The sequence below is a fragment of the Molothrus ater genome, chromosome 8, assembly GCF_012460135.2.
Source record: "Molothrus ater isolate BHLD 08-10-18 breed brown headed cowbird chromosome 8, BPBGC_Mater_1.1, whole genome shotgun sequence".
Lineage (NCBI taxonomy): Eukaryota > Metazoa > Chordata > Aves > Passeriformes > Icteridae > Molothrus > Molothrus ater.
Window position 1 is genome coordinate 4,756,737 of NC_050485.2, and position 21,552 is coordinate 4,778,288.

Genomic DNA, 21,552 nt, shown 5'->3' on the forward strand with positions numbered 1-21,552 from the left:
ATATCTTAATTATCTGTGTCTTGATTAGAGTGGGAAAGGGACACTGAGCACATCACAAACACATTGCAGGGCACAACTACTGGAAGTGTCCAAGTGAAATTTTAACTTTTCCTCTCTACTTTTCTGGTTCTTCTTTTTCCCTGTGCTAAACACATCACTCCTAGCCCTTTTTCAATTTGCCTGATAGCCAATATGCTTTAAATTCACCATGAAACTTGTCTATCTCCAAAAGCATGAATGCGAGATTTAATAAAAAATTAAATTTCAAACCAGCAAACCCAACAATAATTTGGAAAATTGGTTTAGAGCTGAAGCTTAATAGTGGGATGTGAATGGACTCCATATGAGCAACTTCAGTCGCCTCTACTTTGTGGACTTTGTATTTTATATCTACTTACATAGAATTACTATAATACAAAATATTTTTATATATTTATATTTTAATTTATGGAGGTCCATAAAAACCCCTCAGAAATTAAGTTTTGGTGCAGTTTAATTAAACTGCTCACCTCAACTTGATTACCATTGAGGGTATTTTTATTTTTAGGGTGGTGAGAGGGCCAGAGCAGCTCTGGGCTGCCCCTGGAACACTGGAAGTGCCCAAGGCCAGGTTGGACAGGGCTTGGAACAGACTGGGATGTCCCTGCCCATGGCAGGGGTGACACTGGATGGATTTTAAGGTCCCTTCCAACCCAAACCAGTCCTGAATTCCATGATCTCCATGGCAGCTCTTTTAACCCTTTCACCAGCACATAAAAACTGCCTTGGCTTCCTGTGCTTGCTCAATAAAAGACAGACCTGGACATATTTTAGAGCAATAAACCAGCATTTTATCAGCTTTTATACATGTTTTAGAGCAAGAATCCATCAATTTATCAAGTTTTTGCTTTCCTAGTAACTCCCTGAACAGCTTGTCCCGAGCAATTATATTTTTTTTTCTGGAAAATAATATTTTTGTCTTCATTAGATGTATTTATCAAGCAGTTTATCTTCAGAGTGTCACATATTCCTTCCTGGAGTTGATAGCCTGCCTTTCTGTCTCAATTCCCAGATTGGCTGGAGGCACTCTGACCTTCCTATGGTATTTATCTCCAAGACAAATGACAAGGGAGTCCGGACATTGCTCCAGTGATCCTGTCTTAACTTATTGCATTTTAACCCAAATGTCAGGTTTTGCTCTCCCGACCTCTCTGTGCTGATGTTATCCCTCCAATCTTCCCAAATTAAACCTGAGGCCACAAAGGCAGGAATATTCCTGGCAGCATTCTGCAGAACCAAAAAGGAAAAAGGGGGAAAAATGCCCACCAAGCCCAAAGTAGGGCAAAGTCACAAACTTGGATTGGTCAGACTGATGGGATAAATTCCAAGGATAACATGGCTGGAAGGAAAACACATTGCTGGATGCCAATGAGGTTAATACTAAAATTATGCATAATTTCAGTTCCATATCCACACCCCCAGAGTGATTTATTCCCACATTTCATTAATGTGGTGTTGGAGTTTTGGCCCTCAGCCTTTCCAAGCACAGATTCCCTGCTGGGATCTGGCTCTCTGTGCTTTCCTCCTCCCCGGGAAACATCCCACCAGAACATTTCACTGAAAAATAATTCCTAAAATTCTAGTTTCTTTTTCATTTGGTATAAAGAAGTATAGGGTTTTAATAAAATGCAATCAGCACTACTAACACAAGGAAAAGTAGGGGGAAAGGAAGTTTATCCTGTAATCACCTGGTAACTCACTCCCTAATTTTTCCATGGCAAATCCTGCTTCAGTACCTGCTGTAGAATTAATTAATTAACTTTATAACCACATTTTCTTATTTTTTATAAGAAACCAAAAAAGTACCAGCAAAAAATCACTCTAAACCAGTGATTCCAAGGGAAAATCACACACATTTTCCTGAATCCAAGCTGCCACAGATGTGAGATGCAAATTCCAAATGTATGTTGGAAGCTCCAGCTTAAGTGTGAGGAAAACATCGATTGCTTTTACCCCCCAAATCTCAAAAATGCTGAAACTAGAAGGATGCCTGTGGTCTTCCCTGAATAAAATGGAAATTCCATCCTAGGAAAGGTGGGAAAAAGCAGTGGTAGGACCTGGATATGCTGGGAAAAGGATGATCCAAATGGAATTTACCGGTATTAAACAAAATATTTTGAGGGACAAAACACTTTTGAGGGACAAAAATAACCCCCTGTGGATTCTGACAAGAGAGGGAAAATGATTCCTGAGGGGAAAAATGATCCCTAATAGGGGAAAATCCCAAGGAGTTCTGCTAGGAAGGAAAAAGGGAAACTTCCAGAGGTTCAAAGAAAAGCATCTAAGGTGGAATTGATATCCTGGAAGTGCCCAAGGCCAGGTTGGATGGGCTTGGAGCAGCCTGGGATAGTGGAAGGTGTCCTTGTCTATGGCAGGGGTGGCACTGGATGGGATTTAAAGTCCCCTCCAGCTGAAACCATTCTGGAATTCTCTGATTCATCAAGGCCGCAGCCATTCACAGATATTGAGAACCATGGAAGTGGGAACTGAGAATTGAGATTCTCAGATATTGAGAACCATGGAATATCCCAAGTTGGAAAGGACCACTCCTTCCAACTCCTGAGCTCCAACCCAGAGCACTGTGGATGCTTTTTCCACCTTTCTGAAGGAAGCACCAAATGACAGAGATTCCAACCATGCAATGCCACTCCCTACCCTCACTGTCACTGTGCAGGCTTCCCCATTCCCTTTTCCCAACGAAGAAAACTGCCTGTGTGAACAGCAGGAAACCAGAGAACTGGGGAAAATCTCTTCCTTATACAGCTCCATGATTTTGTTTTGTGAAATCCTTTTGCTTGGATGGTGTTTGAGTCCAATATTGAAGGATTTAATTGGGTGGAAAACATTATGACACCTCTTCCACCGAGGGAGAGTGAGCGCCACGTGTCCCCACATCTCCCTTTTTAGGCAGAACACATTTCCACAGCAGTGCTGGTGCTGGGAGAGAAATAAAATTAAATAAAATGCCACACTACACTTACACTGAGTTACAGCCTGGAATTCACAGCTTCCCATATTTCCCCATAAAACTTCAGATTGCTGGGCAACTGGACACATCTTTTCTGACAGGCTGGGGAGCTGTAATGCAACACTAACAGAAGCTGTAAGTTTGCAAAATTCCCCGTTTTTCCTGTTCTGGAATGACTGAACACCTGGTTAATGTGCCCACAGGCACTAATTAGGAAGCAATGATGCTGCTCCTGGTTCCCATCCCATTCCCTGCTCCAGCTACGAGCAATGACCTTCCCCTTGCAGAGGATGTGGAATTTATTAATTAACACAACACCAAAAAGACCCCAAATCCCTTTCAACTTCTACTGTTTTAAACTGAGGACGTGCTCATAAAGAGGACAGGCTTGCTAAAAATACCTCTTTATATTCATCTGAGGTTCCACTTACATCTGGTCTTCTCCACTGTTTCATAGCGCTACTAATTAATATCTGTTAATTAAGAAATGAAAGTGCTGCCATAAGTTGTTGTGAAGTAATGGAAACTTTTGGATGAAATCCTTGATCCAGAGGTGATCTGGGTGAAGTCAGGACAAAAGAAAGAAGAGCTTGGGAAAGGGGCCCTGTATGGCATCTCAAAAAATTGATTTATTTGGTTTATTGGGGTTTTTTTATTGTATTGCCCAGAGGAGCTGTGGCAGGAAGTATCCAAAGGATGCTGGACAGGCTTGGAGCAACCTGGGATAGTGGAAGGTGGCCCTGCCCATGGCAGGGGTGGAACAAGATGAACTTTAAGGTCCCTCCCAACCCAACCCAACCTAACCCACTCTGGAATTCCACAGCTCTTTATCCAGAGACCACTTTGCTGGCACAAAGCAGAGACCAAAGCCAGCCTTAAAACCATTTAATAATTTGTGTGAAATGTCTCACCCTGTTTGGGGCAGGGATGTAGAAAATCTCCCTGTCCCCACCAACCCGGGGCTGGAGACACTGGACGTGTCCATGTCTTCCACCAGCTCTGCAGAAAACCCCTGGAATCTGACAGCCAACACCCTGAGGGAGATGTGGCGACAGAAGCAGCATCAGCAGTGTCCTTCCCTGGCACCAAAGGTCAGCTGAGCCCAGCCATCTCCATCTAAATGTCCACACGCCCCAGCACTTCAATTCTTTGGGATTTTTGCCTATTTTCTCCCCAGTGTGTTTTTGTGGAACAGTGCCTGGCTTGGAAATCACTTTGTTTGTCAGGCACTGCTGCCATCAGCTCTCTGAGTCATCCTCAGTCAACCAGGTCCCCAAGTGCCACATGACACCTGTGTGAGCTCTTCCAAGGATGGGGACACCAGGCTTGCCCTGGGCAGCCCCTGCCAAGGCCTGAGCACCCTTTGCATGCAGAAATTGCTGCTGCTGTCCAAGCTGAGCCTCCCCTGGCCCAGCTTGAGGCCCTTTGCCCTTGTCCTGTCCCTGTTCCCTGGCAGCACAGCCCGACCCCATCCTGGCTCCAACCTTTTTCCAGGCAGCTGAAGAGAGTGAGAAGATTGCCCTGCTGCTGCTCTGCTTCTCAGAGGGAGTGAATGCTGGGGTGAGAAACACCCCAAATCCCACCTGGCTTTCTCTTACCAGTCCCCTCCAGAGGAGCCAAGGATACAGAAGATCCCATCTGATGGACTTAAGGTGGGATCTCCCACAGTTCCTCACAAAGGAACTGTACTTTATTCCCAACTTATGATTAATCAACTGCTGCATTCTATATTTTCTGGATCTCAGAGCCCTCAGCTGCCCTTTGCTGTTCAATATGGAGAGCACAGCAGCGTTTAGAAGTCTCCAGAATAATTTACAATCCAAACAAAGAAGGTGGGGGGGAAAAGAGACCAATTAATTTGCCCTAAATGATGCAATAATGCAGAGGGAGAGCCAGTGAATAAATACCACTCTGCCTTCCTGCACTTGACTGGTGTCTCCTCTGGAAGTGACTCTGAACACAGATAATGATCAATCAAGGTCTCCCTGGGTGTGAAGAGGGCTCCAAGCAGTGCTGGTGTTGCTTTGGCAGAGCTGCCAGGCTCTGCAGGCCAGCTCAAGGCAGAGTGGCACTTTCATCTCCCTTTCTGCTCGTGCCACCTGCTCTCTCTCTATTTTGTATTTGTTTTTGATTTTGTAGCACAGGCTGCAGCTTTATTTGGTAAAACTGTTCAACTCTGACCTTTCCCTAAATACACAGGGAGGAGGTTTGTAAACCAGCTCAAGAACAGCGCTGGAATCACCCAGATTATGATAATTAGACAAACAAAGATCAATACTAATCCACTCTAAAGCCACTAATTCACAATCCATCTGAAATTCAAGCACTCACATCCAGCAGTTTTCTGTTTTGCAAGGGGCACCATTGCTCCGTGCTGCCTTTCGCCCTAAAGATATCCCATGTCCCTGGAAAATGAGGGCCTGTGACACCTGCCTGCTCCAGCTTGCACCACGGCCAACAAACCAAACACAAAGCACAGCCTGCAGAGTGTGACAGTCCCTGAAAACCTTAGGAATCAACACCAGTCCTGCTCCCAAATGTTTCAGAGTCTCAGAGCTGAATCAGAAACTTCTGGGGTTGTTTTGATTTCATTTTTGACATGGAGGAAAATGAATAACTGCCTTTGCTGTCCCCAAAAGGTTTTAAGAGCTTCTTAGCACTGTGCAAAGAACTTCCCAGGAATGGAGCTGTGCTTTGGAAAGGGAAGACAGGCTGTCCAGATAATCCTGAAGGGTTCACAGGGACACAAAGATAACCTGGCTTATTCAGGTGTTGTCATCAAAAGGTATTATGGGCTACAAGTCACTGTAGTGAAAAAACATTCCCAGCTCCTGGGATAAAACTGGAGATCAAAACAGGCTCAGAAATCTCATAATCCCAGACTGGTATGGGTTGGAAGGAACCTCAAATCCCATCCAGTGCCACCCCTGCCATGGCAGGGACACCTTCCACTGTCCCAGGCTCCAGCCCCAGAGTCCAGCCTGGCCTTGGGCACTGCCAGGGATCCAGGGGCAGCCCCAGCTGCTCTGGGCACCCTGTGCCAGGGCCTGCCCACCCTGCCAGGGAACAATTCCTCATTCCCAATATCCCATCCAGCCCTGCCCTCTGGCACTGGGAACCCATTCCCTGTGTCCTGTCCCTCCAGTCCCTGTTGCAGGGTCCCTCTCCAGCTCCTCTGTGTCCCTTCAGGCCCTGGCAGGAGCTGTGAGGTCTCCCCACACCCTTCCCTTCTCCAGGCTGAGCATTCCCAGCTCTCCCAGCCTGGCTCCAGAGCGGAAGCTGCTCCAGACCCCTCAGCGATTTCTGAGCCCTCTCTGGACCTTCTCCACAGCAAGTTTGCTCCAACAGAGACCTGCCTGCCCTGATCTGAAATTCCAGTCACAAATGAACATGTTTTTATTTGCTACATTACCCAAAATAATGCAGCAAACACTGCACACCTCTGGAGATACCTAAGGAACTGCAGGGAGCAGCAGGAACACTTTATCTCTCTCTCGAAAAATCCTTCAGCCAAGGATTATTATCAAATGCAAAGTTTGTCATTTTGCACTGGTCCTTCAGATTTCATATTTGTTCCAAGTTAAATATAAAATTAGGAGAAGAGAGGCATGTTTTTGCTGTTTTTCATTTCTTTAAGTGGGAAATATGCTAATACTCAAATCATAAGGACAAATACAGCACAGATAATGTTTGTTTGTCTAAACTTGTTTAAATAGCTGAACAAGCCCATCCTTTAGGGCTTACTGAAGGGAATTTGTGTTCAATTTCTGCTTTCTGATTCCCTGCAGTCCTTGGATTTGGAAATATCTGTACAAACCCCACTACGTTCTGCTGCTGATTATGTCACTAGAGTGGCATAGAGAGAACACATTGCAACTTCTTGATATCTTGAAGCTGCTTGCCCTGATCTTATCACTTCCTATTATTGTACAGATGTCAAATTTATGAGCACATTCTCTGCTACAAAATTATCAAACTAATCAGCCCATTTTTTGGTTTGCTTTTGATCAACTTTAAGATACTGAGGTCGATGATAATGAACTGTCAGAGGGTAAAATTATGAAATCATGTCTCTCTGGTGATAATAACCATCACCTGCACTTCTAACATTGAAGAGGTCGGGTCTGAGTCTTCCCGTGCCTCCCACAAATGATGCAGAGGGTCAAAACAACTCCAGAAAACTTAACCTAGAGCCCTGGTGATCCTAGTCCCAGTTCCAGCACATGAAATTTGTTTATCCAAACGACTGATATTGTCAACAAATTCTGAGGGGAAAATTTCAAGCAAACCTTCCATCACCATCAGCCCAGATCTTTCCAGCTGGTGACAACCTGCTCAGACAGTAAAATTCCACCACAACAGAGTATTTTTGTAGCTCTGTTTCAGACTAGCCTTCAAGGAGGACTTAATTTTGACTTGAAAAACATCAGTTTTAGGGTGAAAGAACGAACTCCTTACCTGTATTCATCCTGTGTGAAGCGTGGGATGACTGAGGGCTGCAGCACTGCAATTTCCACCGTGGTGGTGTTAAACTTCACTGGGTCCCCATCATCGTAGGCAATGACCACCAGCTACAAACAACACAGAAAATCAGGCTCTGACTACACAGAAGAACATTTTTCATCCTGACTTCCAGCAATTCTGGTACTTGCAGGGTTTAAGAAATCAGATGTGACTTTCTTTTGCTGCAAAATCACATGCGGTGTAAGAACAAAACATGGAGGGAAAAGGTGACAGCCATCCTCAGGTTGAACTTCTGCTGGAAAATTTACAGAAACACAGTAAATTTGAGGAATTTCTTCCTGGAAAGGGTTGTTAAACATTGGAATGGGCTGCTCAGGAGGTGTGGAGTCCCCATCCCTGGAGGTGTCCAAGAAACTGCTGGTTGTGGCACTCAGTGCTCTGGTGGGGATTGGTCACAGGTTGGACTTGATGATCCTGGAGGGCTTTTCCAACCTCAGTGATTCTATAATTCCCAATAAAACAAGCAGGAAAAGCCCTGGGTGACAATTGTCTGTTGCTGACATTAATATCTAGAACCAAGGGCTTGTCTTAGAATAAAAAAAATTAACAGTATTTCCAACCCCCTCCTAAAAGTCCTCCTCAGAAAAGAGATGCTCTAAGCTCAAAGACATGGACAAGACCAAACTACCTTCTCTTAAATGAGACCTGTTATAAATATTTTGATTTTTAAAAACCTTTTGTCATGTCTATTTGATGATTTAATTCATGATTTTGTGCTGGCACAAGCAGGTTAATTTGTTTTTAGCTTCCCATGAAGTGTTCTTGTGTGTGGACTCCAGCCCACCGGAGAAGGAACGATGGGCATTTTTCCAGTTTTCTCCCTAAATCTTTTCCTTATTTCTGGAGGTTGCTACCTGAGGCAGGTCTGTACCTCATTTTCAACTCATTTCTGCCAGTCCGAGCTACTCCACAATAACCCTTTTTGTTTCAGTACAAGATATAATTGTAGAAATTACCCAGATGTTAAATAGTGACTGGAAAAATTCCCAGAGGATTCAGCAGCAGACACAAGCCCAGTGGTCTTGAAGTAAATACCAACTCCAAGTGTTCCCATCACTGGTTTCTGGAGTCTTCTCTGTGTTTTTTTTCCCAAGAATCCACATTTTCTGGAAAGTAATTCCCTGCTGAATGTCCCATTTACTGCCCTGATATGAAACAGTGTGGGAGAGATCCTAGTTTTGGAAATAAGTACTAGAAGTAAAATAAGTACTCAGAAGTAAAAACAGCAAGTGCAGCAAAAGAAAAGTTCCACTCTGGTGATGTTAACCAAGAAAAAAATCCTCTCCTCCCTTGGGTTTTATTATATTAATTAGAAACTTAAAAGGAGTTAAATTAGCACTGTCCTAAACCAGGGACAGCTCCAGCTCAAGTAGCCCTTGATGGGACACTCAGGAGTGGAAAACAGTGGACAGCTTTATTCCTCACAATGGAAGGTGAGCAAATAAACCTCTCTTTAACCCTTGTTTCAGAAATAAATAACTGAAAGAAGAAAAGAACACCTTAATGAGTGTAAGGAAGTTTCCAAGTAGGAAATTATATCCAACCCAAGATATTATGGAGATTATTTTTTTTCCTTACTGACCCACTTCTATTTTCATTTTTTACTACCCCATGGATCTTAAAGGGCAGATGCTCTACTGCTTTAGGTTGAAATCACACCTTAATCCACACTCATTCACCCCAGAATCTTTAGGACCAGTGACAACAAAATGGGAATTTAGGTTTCCTTAAAAATCAACGTTTTTACATCAAAACACTTATGAACAAGAACTCCTGAACTACCCAGCTGTGCAGTAGCTTCATTTACAAGACATCTAGCTCTTCTTACAAAGTTCTCCCCAAATACTCCCCAAAAGCCCTGTTGAAAGTGAACTTGGGAAAAATGAGGGTTCCCCAAGCTGCCTCCCTGTTTTCCCCACCCTCCCAACAGATGCAACCCTCAAGACATCCCTTCAAGACATTCCTGAAATCACAAAGGCACAAAACGCATGCCAGAAGAAAAAGATAGAAACAAAGGAACAAACAGAATGGAAATTTTGCATGGAAATCCAATGAAAGGTTGGATTTGATCTTGGAGGTCTTTTCCAGCCTTAATGATTCTGGAATCATTCTATGCAACAGAAGAAACAAAGGAGAACCATGATGGTGAAAGGAATCCCAGCAAATCTAGGGAATTTTGTGGCACTGCAGCTGAATTTGTACCTTGAACACTGTGCTGGGCTCTTCATTGAGGTTCACTCGGGTGACGACACGTCCAGAGTCTTCCTCCACATCAAAAATGCTGGCACTGTAGGGAAACTGGACAACATCCACCTTGTAGCGAACCCGACTCGCTGGGGTGCCCTGGAAAGCAAAAGAGGCAAATTGGAAATTTTTGGGGTTTTGCACACCTCCTGAAGGATTAAAATGTAACATTGCTAAAGCCATCAAGCAAAACATGCTGTTTGTCTTCCTCAAACCTGAGCAACCCCTTCAATCCCCCCCCAAACACCTTCCATGACACCTGAGAGGTCCAGGACGAAAAATCACCAGAGGTTTGGAAAGAAAAGGGCTGAACTCCCACCTTCTTAAACCCAGAAGTGTTTTATAAAAACTGAAATTTTTAAACACAAGATGGGCATGGCTTAAGGCTGGTTAAAACACCTTTCAAAAATATTTTGACTTGGTATAAAACTTGTTTAAAGGTTAAGGAACTTAGCAGTGGCTAAAGAAAATGCTGTTTTGCAGATGGATTTTAAACAGCTCCATAAGGAACCCTCCCCATGGTTCAGACTCTTGGTGACAAGGACCAAACCCAGGCACCCCTGGGTGTGTCACAAAGTGTCCCCATGTCCCACTAGCCAGGTCTTTATTGAACACCTGCAGGGCTGGGCACTGCAAAGCTCCCTGGGCAGCCCCTGCCAAGGCCTGAGCACCCTTTGCATGCAGAAATTGCTGCTGCTGTCCAAGCTGAGCCTCCCCTGGCCCAGCTTGAGGCCCTTTGCCCTTGTCCTGTCCCTGTTCCCTGGCAGCACAGCCCGGCCCCCCCTGGCTGTCCCCTCCTGGCAGGGAGTTGTGCAGAGCCACAAGGGCCCCCTGAGCCTCCTTTGCTCCAGGCTCAGCCCCTTCCCAGCTCCCTCAGCCCCTCCTGGGGCTCCAGCCCCTTCCCCAGCTCCTCCAGGGCTCTCTGGCCAGGAGGAGCCCAAAATTTGAGGTGCCAGCACAGGGGGATGGGCCCTGCCCTGGGCCTGCTGGAATCTAATAAATGATGGAGATTGTCCTTAGCCCACTTCTTATTGCTGGTACATTTATGGAAACATTTTCTATTGTCTTTTATGGCTGTAGCCAAAGAAAACCTGGATGGGCTTTTGGCCTTTTCTTTCCACAAACTCCAGGGGAACTGGATCTCCTGGATGTTTTCTCTCTGTCTCTCCTGTAGGGTTTTGTCTCTGCAGGGTTTCATTTCCAGCAGACACCTAGTAGGGTGAAGTCCCTCATGAGAACCAGAGTTTGCAATGGGAAGACTTCTCCCAGCTACTTGTAGGATGTCTCATCTGCCTCTTCATCCACCCTAGGACAGATTCCCTCTTTGCACACTAATGTTTGAATAATGGTTTTCCATTATTCAATATTTTCCATTATTGAATAATGACTTTCCATTCCATGCCAAAGTCTGGATATGCAGAGATTTGGGACATTTTACAAAATTCCAACTAAATTTTTTTCCCAAATATATTTGGGAGTAGATTCAGAGAAACACTTCTGTCCTAGCAACAGCATGATTTAATTTTCTGAATGCCTCTGAGTTTCAAGCTCAGATCAGGCTTTGACCTTTATGTTGTGTTTAAACAGCCAAAACATCATTAATGGTGGATGGCTGATTTTTACCTGTATTCAATAATGTGCCTTGTTGGGATTGGGAATATATTCCTTGTCCCATGCCAGCCACAAACTACATGGAAACAGAACATTTCCTTTTGTAAACAGCAATGGAAATGGCTACAAAAGTGATTTGAGCTCACTAAATGCTATCAATGTTTTGCTGATCCAACAGAAGTCATTTGAGCATTGCCTCCTGGAGCTCTCCAAGGAATTCCAGCCTGGGCAGGGTTTATGAGGCCATCAGCAACTTTAATCATCCCAAATGGGTCTGCCAGGCATGTTCCAGCAGTTAGCAAATTAATAAATGATTGTGTTCATAGTTAAAAGCACTTCACACATGCTACAGAGGGCAAATCCTGGAAAAAGTGAGAAATTTCTGGGATCATGGCATAGCAGAGTTCATTATCAACTTTCCCCCTGGCATTCCCTGCTTCAGTCATTTTTCTTCAATGTTATAATTAAGAGCAAATTACCTGCTGAAATCCAGCCTGTTTGGGCTTGGAGTAATGGCCTTAAACTTGCTTGGAAGACTAAGAATCCTCATCATCATTAAAGCTCCTCACACCAGGTAATTTGTGATTAAATAAACAAAAATCTCATCAGGTTATTGTTGTTCCTGATGTGATTATCAAGTACACTTTGCTCCTGTCACTTCAGAAGAATAACAAAACCAGGATTTATTTTTTATTTATGGCATTTTGGCACTGATGTAATTAGAAAAATCTCCAGAGAGATTTCCCAGGGAAATCTATTTAGAAGCGAATTTTAATTATCTGAAATATTAATCATCTTTTGCCTCTGTTCTAAATTAATTTAGATGCATTATTATGTCTGCAGCAAAACTTGAATCTAGCTGATAATATTCCCAAATAAACCACAGAGTAAGGATTGTGCTTGGCAGGAACCACATTCATTCTCTCCAAAGTTTCCCTGAGATTCAGGACTAACATAAAACTTTAAAAAAAGCTCATCCAGCTCCAATTATTTCTTCCATGGCTGCATGATTCCTTAAAATTCCATTTGCTCAGGGGAAAATGCCATTTATTTCTGACACAGAAATTAAGGTCCCTCCCAACCCAAACCACTCTGGGACTCAAACTGGTTACAGACACAACATTTCTTGGTCCAGGAAAGAATGGGGAAAAATGGGTTTCACTTTCATTTGAAGCTGACAGATGAAGATCCCAGGTGTGCCTGGATTTCACCCCTAAGGACCAGTATTGGAATAGCAGCATCATGAACACAGAGTTATTTTCCATGTAAATCTCCATATATTATCTCTACATGTAGATTTCAACTCAAACCTGAGCAATTTGTATAATAAGGAATTCAATAAGGAAAATTTTGTAAAGCTAGTTCCATGGAAAAAATTAGAAAGTGGTGCTAAACCCCCACACTTACAGGTTTCTGTAACTTACTTTTGTAACTTTTTACTGGTTTTTGTAACTTACTCAAAGCAACCATGGAAGATGGGGCAGCCCAGAGCAGGTGGATGATGAGTTTGGTGGGTCTTACACCAGTTCAGGGCTGGGAATGGTGCACTTGTGTAAATTCATCTTAATTTCATTCATATAAACCCTAAAATTTGAAGGATTTTACTCTTTATAGTAGGTAACTCAACATGAGAACCTGAAATTCTGAATTGCTAAAGCTGGAAATTCTAAATTTTTAACTCTCACAGAAGAACCCACCAACTTTTAAAGGCTCGAGATAAAATTACTTGAGGAACTCCTGGAATTTGCAGCATGTGTCCCATATCACTGAAATTCCACTTTTGAAATACCAAGGTCTGGCCAGAGCTGAAAATGGTTTTACTTCCAATTAAAATGCAGTGAAATCTTTAATTGAATATCTCATAGCCTGTTACTTTTAGTGAGTGCATGGAAGACAAAAAGGACAATTACTCCCAATTTGACAAAAGGGCTCCACTGAAGGAAAGCCTCAGGAGGTGTTAGGAGATGGATAAAGCATTAAATGGGATGTTCTGTAGCTCTGGAAGCTGGCTGCTCATTAAAATTAGTGTTCTGCATCTGTTTCTATTAACATTTCCAATCCAGAAAAAAAAGGCAGGATATGGAAGGGAATTGCCTATGGCAGAAATATCCCAGCTTTTACAGTGATAACCCATATCAAAAAAGGGATATACAGGAAAAACAAACACTTCTTTTTATGTCAGTCTTGGGAATTCCCTCTGGTAAATAAACTGAGCATTTATCAAACAGCTCCTTGTGCTCTCCTGCCCACATTTTTGGAAGATTAAGAGCTTTGAGACCACTCAGAACCATTTTTTCATCTCTCATTACCAGGCCACTTCAGTGAGGCATAAAATCTTCAACAGGAAGAAAACTCTCCTTGTCTCCAAGGGATTTATCCAACACTAATCCAGGCTGACGATTTCTTCAGCTAAAAAGGATGATCTAAATGCCCAAAAAAGAGATGCTTGGCAGTAGGTGCTGGCTAGAGCCTGTGCCAGGAACATCCAGAAGTGCAGGTGACTGAGCCAGGCACTGGCTTTGTCCAGCCTTTGGAATTTTTCCCTGAAAAGGCTGGGAAATATCTAAGAGAACCCAAATCTGAGTACATTTGTGTTAACTAAAGCAAAGCAGGACTTGAAATATTTTCATAGAGGTGCTTCTCCCCCTTTACTCTGCTCAGGTGAGACCCCAGCTGGAGATCTGGTGCCTCCAACATAGGAAGGTCATGAAATTGTTGGAGAGAGGCACCAGGATGGGCAGAGGGATGGAGCAGCTCTGCTGGGAGGAAAGGCTGGCACAGCTGGGGCTGCTCACCCAGAGAAGAGAAGCGCTGGGGTGACCAAATTGGGGCCTGAAGGAGCTGCAAGAAACATGGAGAGAGATTCTGTACAAGGGATGGAGGGACAGGACACAGGGAGTGGTTCCCAGTGCCAGAGGGCAGGGCTGGATGGGATATTGGGAATGAGGAATTGTTCCCTGCAGGGTGGGCAGGCCCTGGCACAGGGTGCCCAGAGCAGCTGGGGCTGCCCCTGGATCCCTGGCAGTGCCCAAGGCCAGGCTGGACACGGGCTTGGAGCAGCCTGGGACCTTGAAGATCATCTCCTTCCAAGCCCTCCCACAGGCAGGGACACCTGCCCCAGGTCTCTGTGGCTCAGTTTTATCCCATTTCTGTTCCCACTGTGGGCAGCCAGGCAAAGCCAGCTGGGGATGGCTCTGGGAGCACAAATCCAGCCAAGGCTGTGTGGGTGCTCCCGCCCACCTGGAATTCCAGGGCTGCTCCAGAGGCAGAGCTTCCCTGCACAGGTCACCACTTGTCCTGCTCACAGTATCCAACAGCCTCAACTTACCCACTCCAAGGGACTAAAAATCCCCAAAAACTGGAAAATTCCTTAGGCTGCAGCTGGACACCACCTCTGGAAAGGAAGCTCAAGCTGATGTGTGAGGGACAACTCACAATTAAAGGGATTGTTCACATGGAAAAAATGCTCAGCTGCCTCAACAATTCCAGCTTCAATGTGCTTAAAATCAAGGCTTTTTATTCTTATAAGGTTTACCTGTTATTTAGAAAGACTTTAAGCTGTCTCCAAGTTTTTCCATGGCAGCCATGGCTCTACTTTATCCTCATCATTCCCTCTGGCCTAATTTTGTTGGTTTTTGCTTAATATTTCCTGCTTGTACCTGGAATTAGGTAGAAGCTCCTCTGGGAAAGACAGAGTGAGCAACTTGAGGATGCACCAAGTAATTTGAAAAATTATTTATGTATTTATATAAATTGTTACTACTTTGAAAATGTAGAAAAATCTAATGTTGGTTGTTCCAAACAGCCAAAGGACAAAATGTTGGTTCACCAAATTTCATGAAATCCAAGTTTTCAGGCAACATTTCCTAAATTTCAATGACCAGAAGGATGTTTCAAGTTTATAACACATGTAAAAGTAGCTATTAAACATAATTTACATTCTCAGTCGCTGCAAATGAAAAGAGAATTAAAACTAGAAAAGAAAGGAGCAACTGGTAAGAATTTAAAGTGACATTTACTCAAAAGAGCCCTGCAAATCTTGCTGTGGCCTTTAGAGAAAGGCTCTGGGTTTTATGTTTTAATTGACATTTCACCAAGGACCTGAAGAATAACTATCAGAGGTCTCTGATGCCTCCAGGCCAAGAGGTTTTGACCACTTTGAAATCCACAGGTCGAAATAAAAACATTACAAAGTATCTCTGAGGAAGTGCTTGACTCTGCCACAAAGTGTTTTAACTGAGCAACTCTTCATAATAATCAGAAATCTGCGAGGTTTTTGCAGCAAAACCCATCCTCTCATCAACAGTACATTCTAATGATAGCCTAAGGTTTTAGGCACCAGTTAAATTAAGAAAATCCCACATTTTCACCCTCAGATTTGTTCATATGGATACACATGGAAGATACACGGAGTTGTAAATAACTCAGTGTGTGGAAGTTTGATGGGAGGATTTTTTAAAATACAACCAAGTGATGCTTTCATCTCCATCTCCAATAAATGAAGTTCTGTTGGATTAATTTAATAGCAAAAGCTCACTCTTACCCCTATATGCCATAAATTCCTAAATAATTTAGGAAATACACACAGAAAACGATGTCCCAGGTGTCTTTCACCCTCTTGTCCTTCACCTAAATTAATCCTTGTTTATTGAAATGGGGAGCCCACCTCCACTGCCATCATTCCCAGCTCCTCCTCCTTCCCCCAGAGCTGCCCTTCTGCTCCTGGAAAAATTCAAATTTGCCTTATCTGCAGAGAAATCCCACACAGGTGCTGGGCCTTTCCAGCTGGATCCTCACAGCATCCATATTCATTTGACAACGTTGGGATTTGCTGAAAACAATGCTTGTCTCTGAGGAGCTGATTAGGTCTGAAAAGCTTTTATTGCAGATGATGGAAAAATCTGGCTGGGCTTTTATTCTGGATATGGGAATCACATATATTACTTGCAAAATGACAACAGGAAAAGTTAAGCTTGGAGACTTCAAATTAGTTGGGCTCTTATAAACAGGCATATTTTAAAGCTACAATTATTTTTTAATAGATACTTATTTCTTTCCCTCAACTGATAAAATAAACGTATTAGTAACCTGCAAATAAGATTCCAACAGGTTTAAAACCCCCAAACCTACACAAGTAAAGTATTGATGATAACTAAGAATATTCCATCCCTTAAGGCAAGTTTAGAGCAAGGTCCCCTTGCTGAGCAGAGAAAAGACTGTGTGCCTTTTAAAGCAAATTTCCAGTGAGTTCACATCAAATATTTTGTGACATCATTTAATGTCAAAGCCAGCTTCAAATAAATAGAGATTTTTCCAGTGGCACAGGCTGGCTCAGGCAGAAAAAGAAACACAGCCATTTATGCCTGGTAATTTTTAAAATAAAAAAAGATGAGGGACACAACTACCAGCCATTATTTTAAAATAACAAACCCTCTCCAAACCTCCTCTAAAAGCTTCCCTCTGTAGCTGGCTGACTTTTATGGCCCTTGCATTTATTAGAGGCTTCAGGGTAACTTCATTTTTAAATCTTCATAAACTTCAACAGGTGTTCATGTGATAGTGACAAAAATGTTACAACATGGTTCAGTGGGGTTTGGGGTTGTTAAATGAAAAATGAAATAACTTTGCAGTGGAAATGCTGATTGCACAGGACTGAGGATTATAAATGCCCCTAATCAGAATTATTTTGTTTCCCCTCAGTGATCTCCTAGTCTTCAAAACTTAGACACAGCAATTATAAAATGGAGCTTTTATCAGAATGGGCAAAGAGAGCCCAAAATATCTCATTTTAAGGCAACAACATCTATTTAATATTAAATAAAAGCTGCCCAAGCCCTAATCACACCACATTTAGCTAAGCTGTACCTGATTTGTGTCCAAGCACTTCATCAGCTTTTAATGTGCAGGGCACATTCCCCCTGAACTGTTCCCCCTGAGGATTTTTCTCCTTCTTATGCCAAACTCTGGCAATTAAGAATTAAACCTGGCTGGTAGAACAGCTCTGCCTTTTCCTGTCCTCAGAGGATCATCTGGCCACTGATGTTCATCAGGCTCTGATGACAAAAATTGACATCAAACTTCAGAACAGGCCATGAGTCAGAGGTGTGTGCCCAGTTGTGTCACTTGAGGGCTTCACCAGGGAGCAGCAGGAAAAAAAAAACCAACAAAAAACAGGGACAAAAATAAACTTTATCCCCAAACTAAATGCCCTGGGCACAAATATTGCCCATGGAGTGTGCAGCTGGGGAGCTCTGCAGTCCCACACCAATGTGGGATGGCTCAGCTGGGAAGTGCACTGTGACTGTGACATCAAACAGAGCCAACCTCACCAAACTGTGGGTTCTTTCCTCTTGCACTACCCCAAAGACAGGCACAGCTCCCCTTCCTGCCTGCTCCTCTCACTCTCTGAAGCTGGATAAAGAGCTTTCCCAAAGCCTCCCTGACAGCCAGGAGCTGCAGCACTGATTTTCCAGCTCCAGCAGGCAGCCTTGGAAATGCAGCCTGTCCTGGGCAGCAAAGCCAGGCTGACATGAAACAAAGGTAGCAGCTACTCCTCTGTCAAGCTCCCCATACTCTGAGTTGATGAGAGAGCAGGGGCACTTCAGAGGCTTGGATTTTGCTGCCTTTTGGGTGTGGAATACTGAGAGAAGTTTTTCCTTACCGGGGGATCCCGATCCTCAGCTGAGACCGTGGTGATAACGGTGCCCTTGACTGCATCAGGAGCAACCATTCCCCTGTAGAGCTTCTGGCTGAACTCTGGTGAGTAATCATTCATATCCTGCAAAAAACACAAGGCAGAGCTTTGTTCTGGAGTGTTTAAGAGTTCCCTGCTGTCTGGGGACTTGCAGGGGCACATTGAACATTCCTGTAATTGTGAAACTCCTTTCTAGGGAAAGCAAAGGGGTGGTTTGCTATCAATGAACTGGAAAATTCCTGTTCCTCTGGTAAAACCTTTAACCACAGAAAGTTCTCCCTCAACACCTGATTCCAAAAACAAAAATCCAAGCTATTTTATTGCTAAAAAAAACCAGAATGGAACCTCTATAAGGCTACAAGGTATCAGGACAGCCACAGCTGTGAAAAACCTAGAGGAGCCTCCCCCAGACCACAGCTCCTGCCCTGGGCCCAGGATCCCATTCTAGTCCTGCCCCAGGGATGCCAAAGGATTCAATGTGCATTTTGTACAAGACAGAGTTTGGTCCTGGAGTTCCAGCAAAATTCCAGATGCATTCACAAGTGGTTTTGTTGAGTCTCTCCCTCCCTCTGTAGGGATTGCCATTCCCAGGCTCTCCCAATTCCATTAACGCTGCACAAATGAGGGGGGAAGGTGCTGAAGAGTCACAGAAGAATGGATGTGGGACTGCTGAGCTGAAGGGAATTCTGCAGGAAAACACAGCCCCACAAGAGAAAAGAGCTGAGAATTCCACAGCACCTGCTCCTGTGGCAGCAGGCTTGCCTCATTTTCCAAAAGGAATGAGCTGCTCTGGCTTGATGGTGTTTGTAACCTCTAATATCCAATAAATTAAGGAGCAATAAGATATCCTTTGAAAGACAAAAGGACATTTGCACAAATTCTTGTGCCTGAGATAGGCAAGGATACATAAATATATGTATATATTTGTATACACCTAAACATATCTCAAATATTATGCGGGTCATCCACAGTTGCTTCTCTTTGTGTGGAGATTAAAAAGAAACTCTATTTTTCATTTTTCCTTTTATAAAACAAGATGTTTACCAAAACACTTCTTCCAATTAAAGTGTTTTCTCCAGTAGAAACTCTTTAGGTTTGTAGCATATTCAAATCAGACCAGTCTGTCCCTCATTTAATGTTGTGTGTTATTAATTGGGAGATGTCACTTGGTCCAGTGGAAGGTCTCCCTGCCCATGGCAATGGTGGAAGGGGATGGGCTTTAATGTCCCTTCTAACACCAACCATTCCATGATTCCATGGGAATCTAGAGGCAGAGATTGGAATCCAAGGAGTGCTTTTCCCAGAGCAGTGAAGGAGGAGGAAGAGGGGGTTTAACACCCAGGTATTAAATATTTACATTTACAGACTTAGTGGAGCACGAGCATGAAAGGTCCCTTGGTGTCCCCATAAACCAAAAAGCCATTAATCTCCCTGTGTACAGTGACATTCCCAAGGCTATTTTATGCTGGGAATGCTGCACCTCAGGGATTTTCCTGTGTTTGGCCTGTCCCCACCTGTCTGGGAGCACCTGGGTTAGTATCAGTGCATTACAGCAAGTGACTGCCCTAATGAGTTTTAAATTACATATTGATTCCTCCTTTGTGCCTCCCCTCCCCTCCTGCTTTGTTTCTCCTCTCTGCCATTCCCAGATGACAGTTTCACTTCCCAACATTTTTGTTCAGCATTTTCATACTCCTTGCAGGCAGGGCGGTGTTTGTTTCCTACCAATCTTTTTTCCTAAATACCAGCCCTGGGAATGAGCTGTGTCCTGCTCAGAGAAGGAGGAATGTGGTGGGGAAGTGGGATCCCTCCCAAATTGTGGTTTTTCTGCACTTCATCGTTGATCTTTGTGCAGGGGAGGGATGTCACAATCCTGTAGTGCTTTTCTGCTGCCCCATGGGAGCAAAGACGAACAAAACCAACAAAAAAGTAGTAGATAGAGAGTATCTATGGTAGAGAGACAGCTTTGAGGGTGTTATCCTCTGCCTTTTGCTCTGTTTTGTAAATAAATCTGTATAAAACTAGAATAAGTCTGCAGCCAGAGAAGCAGTGACACAAAGGCTGCTTGGTAGTTATCTGTAAATATGTTATTAGGTATTATATAAGTAAATCTGTTATTACCTTACTGTCAAAATAGGCAGCCTGGTACTTGAAAGTGAGAAATATGGAGAATCTGTTTCCCATATTTCCCATTTCCATATTTTGGAGCATGTCTGATCATTAATAAGAGCCTGGATTTGAGTTAATGGCAGCCTGGATTTATGTGGCTGGAGCAGTGAACTGGGGAAGGTTTTAAGATGGCCCCACTTGTGGGATTGTGTCTCACATTTAAAAGGTGATTTCATGAATTCTTACAACCTCTTTGTGGGAGGTTTACTGCCCCATTCCTGAACCTTTGCTTGGGGATTGCACTCATGTTCTGCACCCACTTCTGTGCAAGGGTTAGAGGTGTTTTTTAAGAAGCCATCAGATGTAATCTTCAATTATTTACAAGCAAAACACATCTGGGCCTTTGGGCTCTGCTCAGAACAAAGCCCAGGACTTGCTCCAAATATTTGTTGTCCAAAGTCTCTCTGAAAACCTGAAAACTCCCTCTCTGCATCTGTCCAGCATTAATTTCTCTTTGACAGCAACGATTGGATTGAGGACCTTGCAGAGAGAGAATTTACAAGGGCCTGGAGTGACAGGAGACAGGGAATGGGTTCAGATTGACAGAGGGCAGGGCTGGATGGGATATTGGGAATGAGGAATTGTTCCCTGGCAGGGTGGGCAGGCCCTGGCACAGGGTGCCCAGAGCAGCTGGGGCTGCCCCTGGATCCCTGGCAGTGTCCAAGGCCAGGCTGGACATTGGGGCTTGGAGCAGCCTGGGACAGTGGAAGGTGTCCCTGCCATGGCAGGGGATGGAACAGGATGAGTTTTAAGGTCCTTTCCAACCCAACCACTCTGGGATTCCATGAAATACCTGATTTCACCAGACACTGGAGTATCAAGAACTTCAAGGTCCTTCCCATCCTCTTGGCCTCTCATAATGATCACAGCTTAATGACACCAAGTTCAAACCCTTGTGGTGATGCTGATATGGCCAAAGTGGCCCCTTGAATTTTGTCTGTGAGTGGGTGCAAGCTGCTTTACACAGGGCTCTGTCTGAAACTGCACAGAGCAGGGCCTTGCTCACATGGCACAACTGCATCTCTTCCCCATTTAGTGCTCAGCAGGCCCTAAAGTAGCTCATCCTATAAATTAAGGGATAATACACATGATGGAATACACGAGGTAATAAATGACTGGCAAATGATTGAACTGATCACTTGAGATGGAATGAAAGAAATAAATCTGTTTACCATCAGTGTAGCCCAACCTCAGGCTTGTTATTCCATTAGTGTCACCAGAAATGAGAAATATTTTGGAGGTAATCCAGCTGATTTTTTTTCACCTTCCTGTAAGTTTTATGAGGCTGCTCTGCTCTTTAAAT

The 21,552-nt window shown here is 43.7% G+C and overlaps 1 protein-coding gene across 7 annotated transcripts in view; it reads right to left on the reverse strand.

Moving 5' to 3' along the window:
- The window catches only part of PCDH15 (protocadherin related 15), a 639,096-nt gene that overhangs the window by 68,266 nt on the left and 549,278 nt on the right, over positions 1-21,552 (reverse strand). For all 7 annotated transcript variants that reach the window (XM_054515533.1, XM_036385480.2, XM_054515534.1 and 4 more), the window contains 3 exons: positions 18,048-18,164; positions 9,734-9,874; positions 7,466-7,578 (listed from right to left, as the gene is read on the reverse strand). In XM_054515533.1, coding sequence (XP_054371508.1) covers positions 7,466-7,578; positions 9,734-9,874; positions 18,048-18,164 — 371 coding nt within the window. The remainder of the gene's footprint in view (positions 1-7,465; positions 7,579-9,733; positions 9,875-18,047; positions 18,165-21,552) is intronic.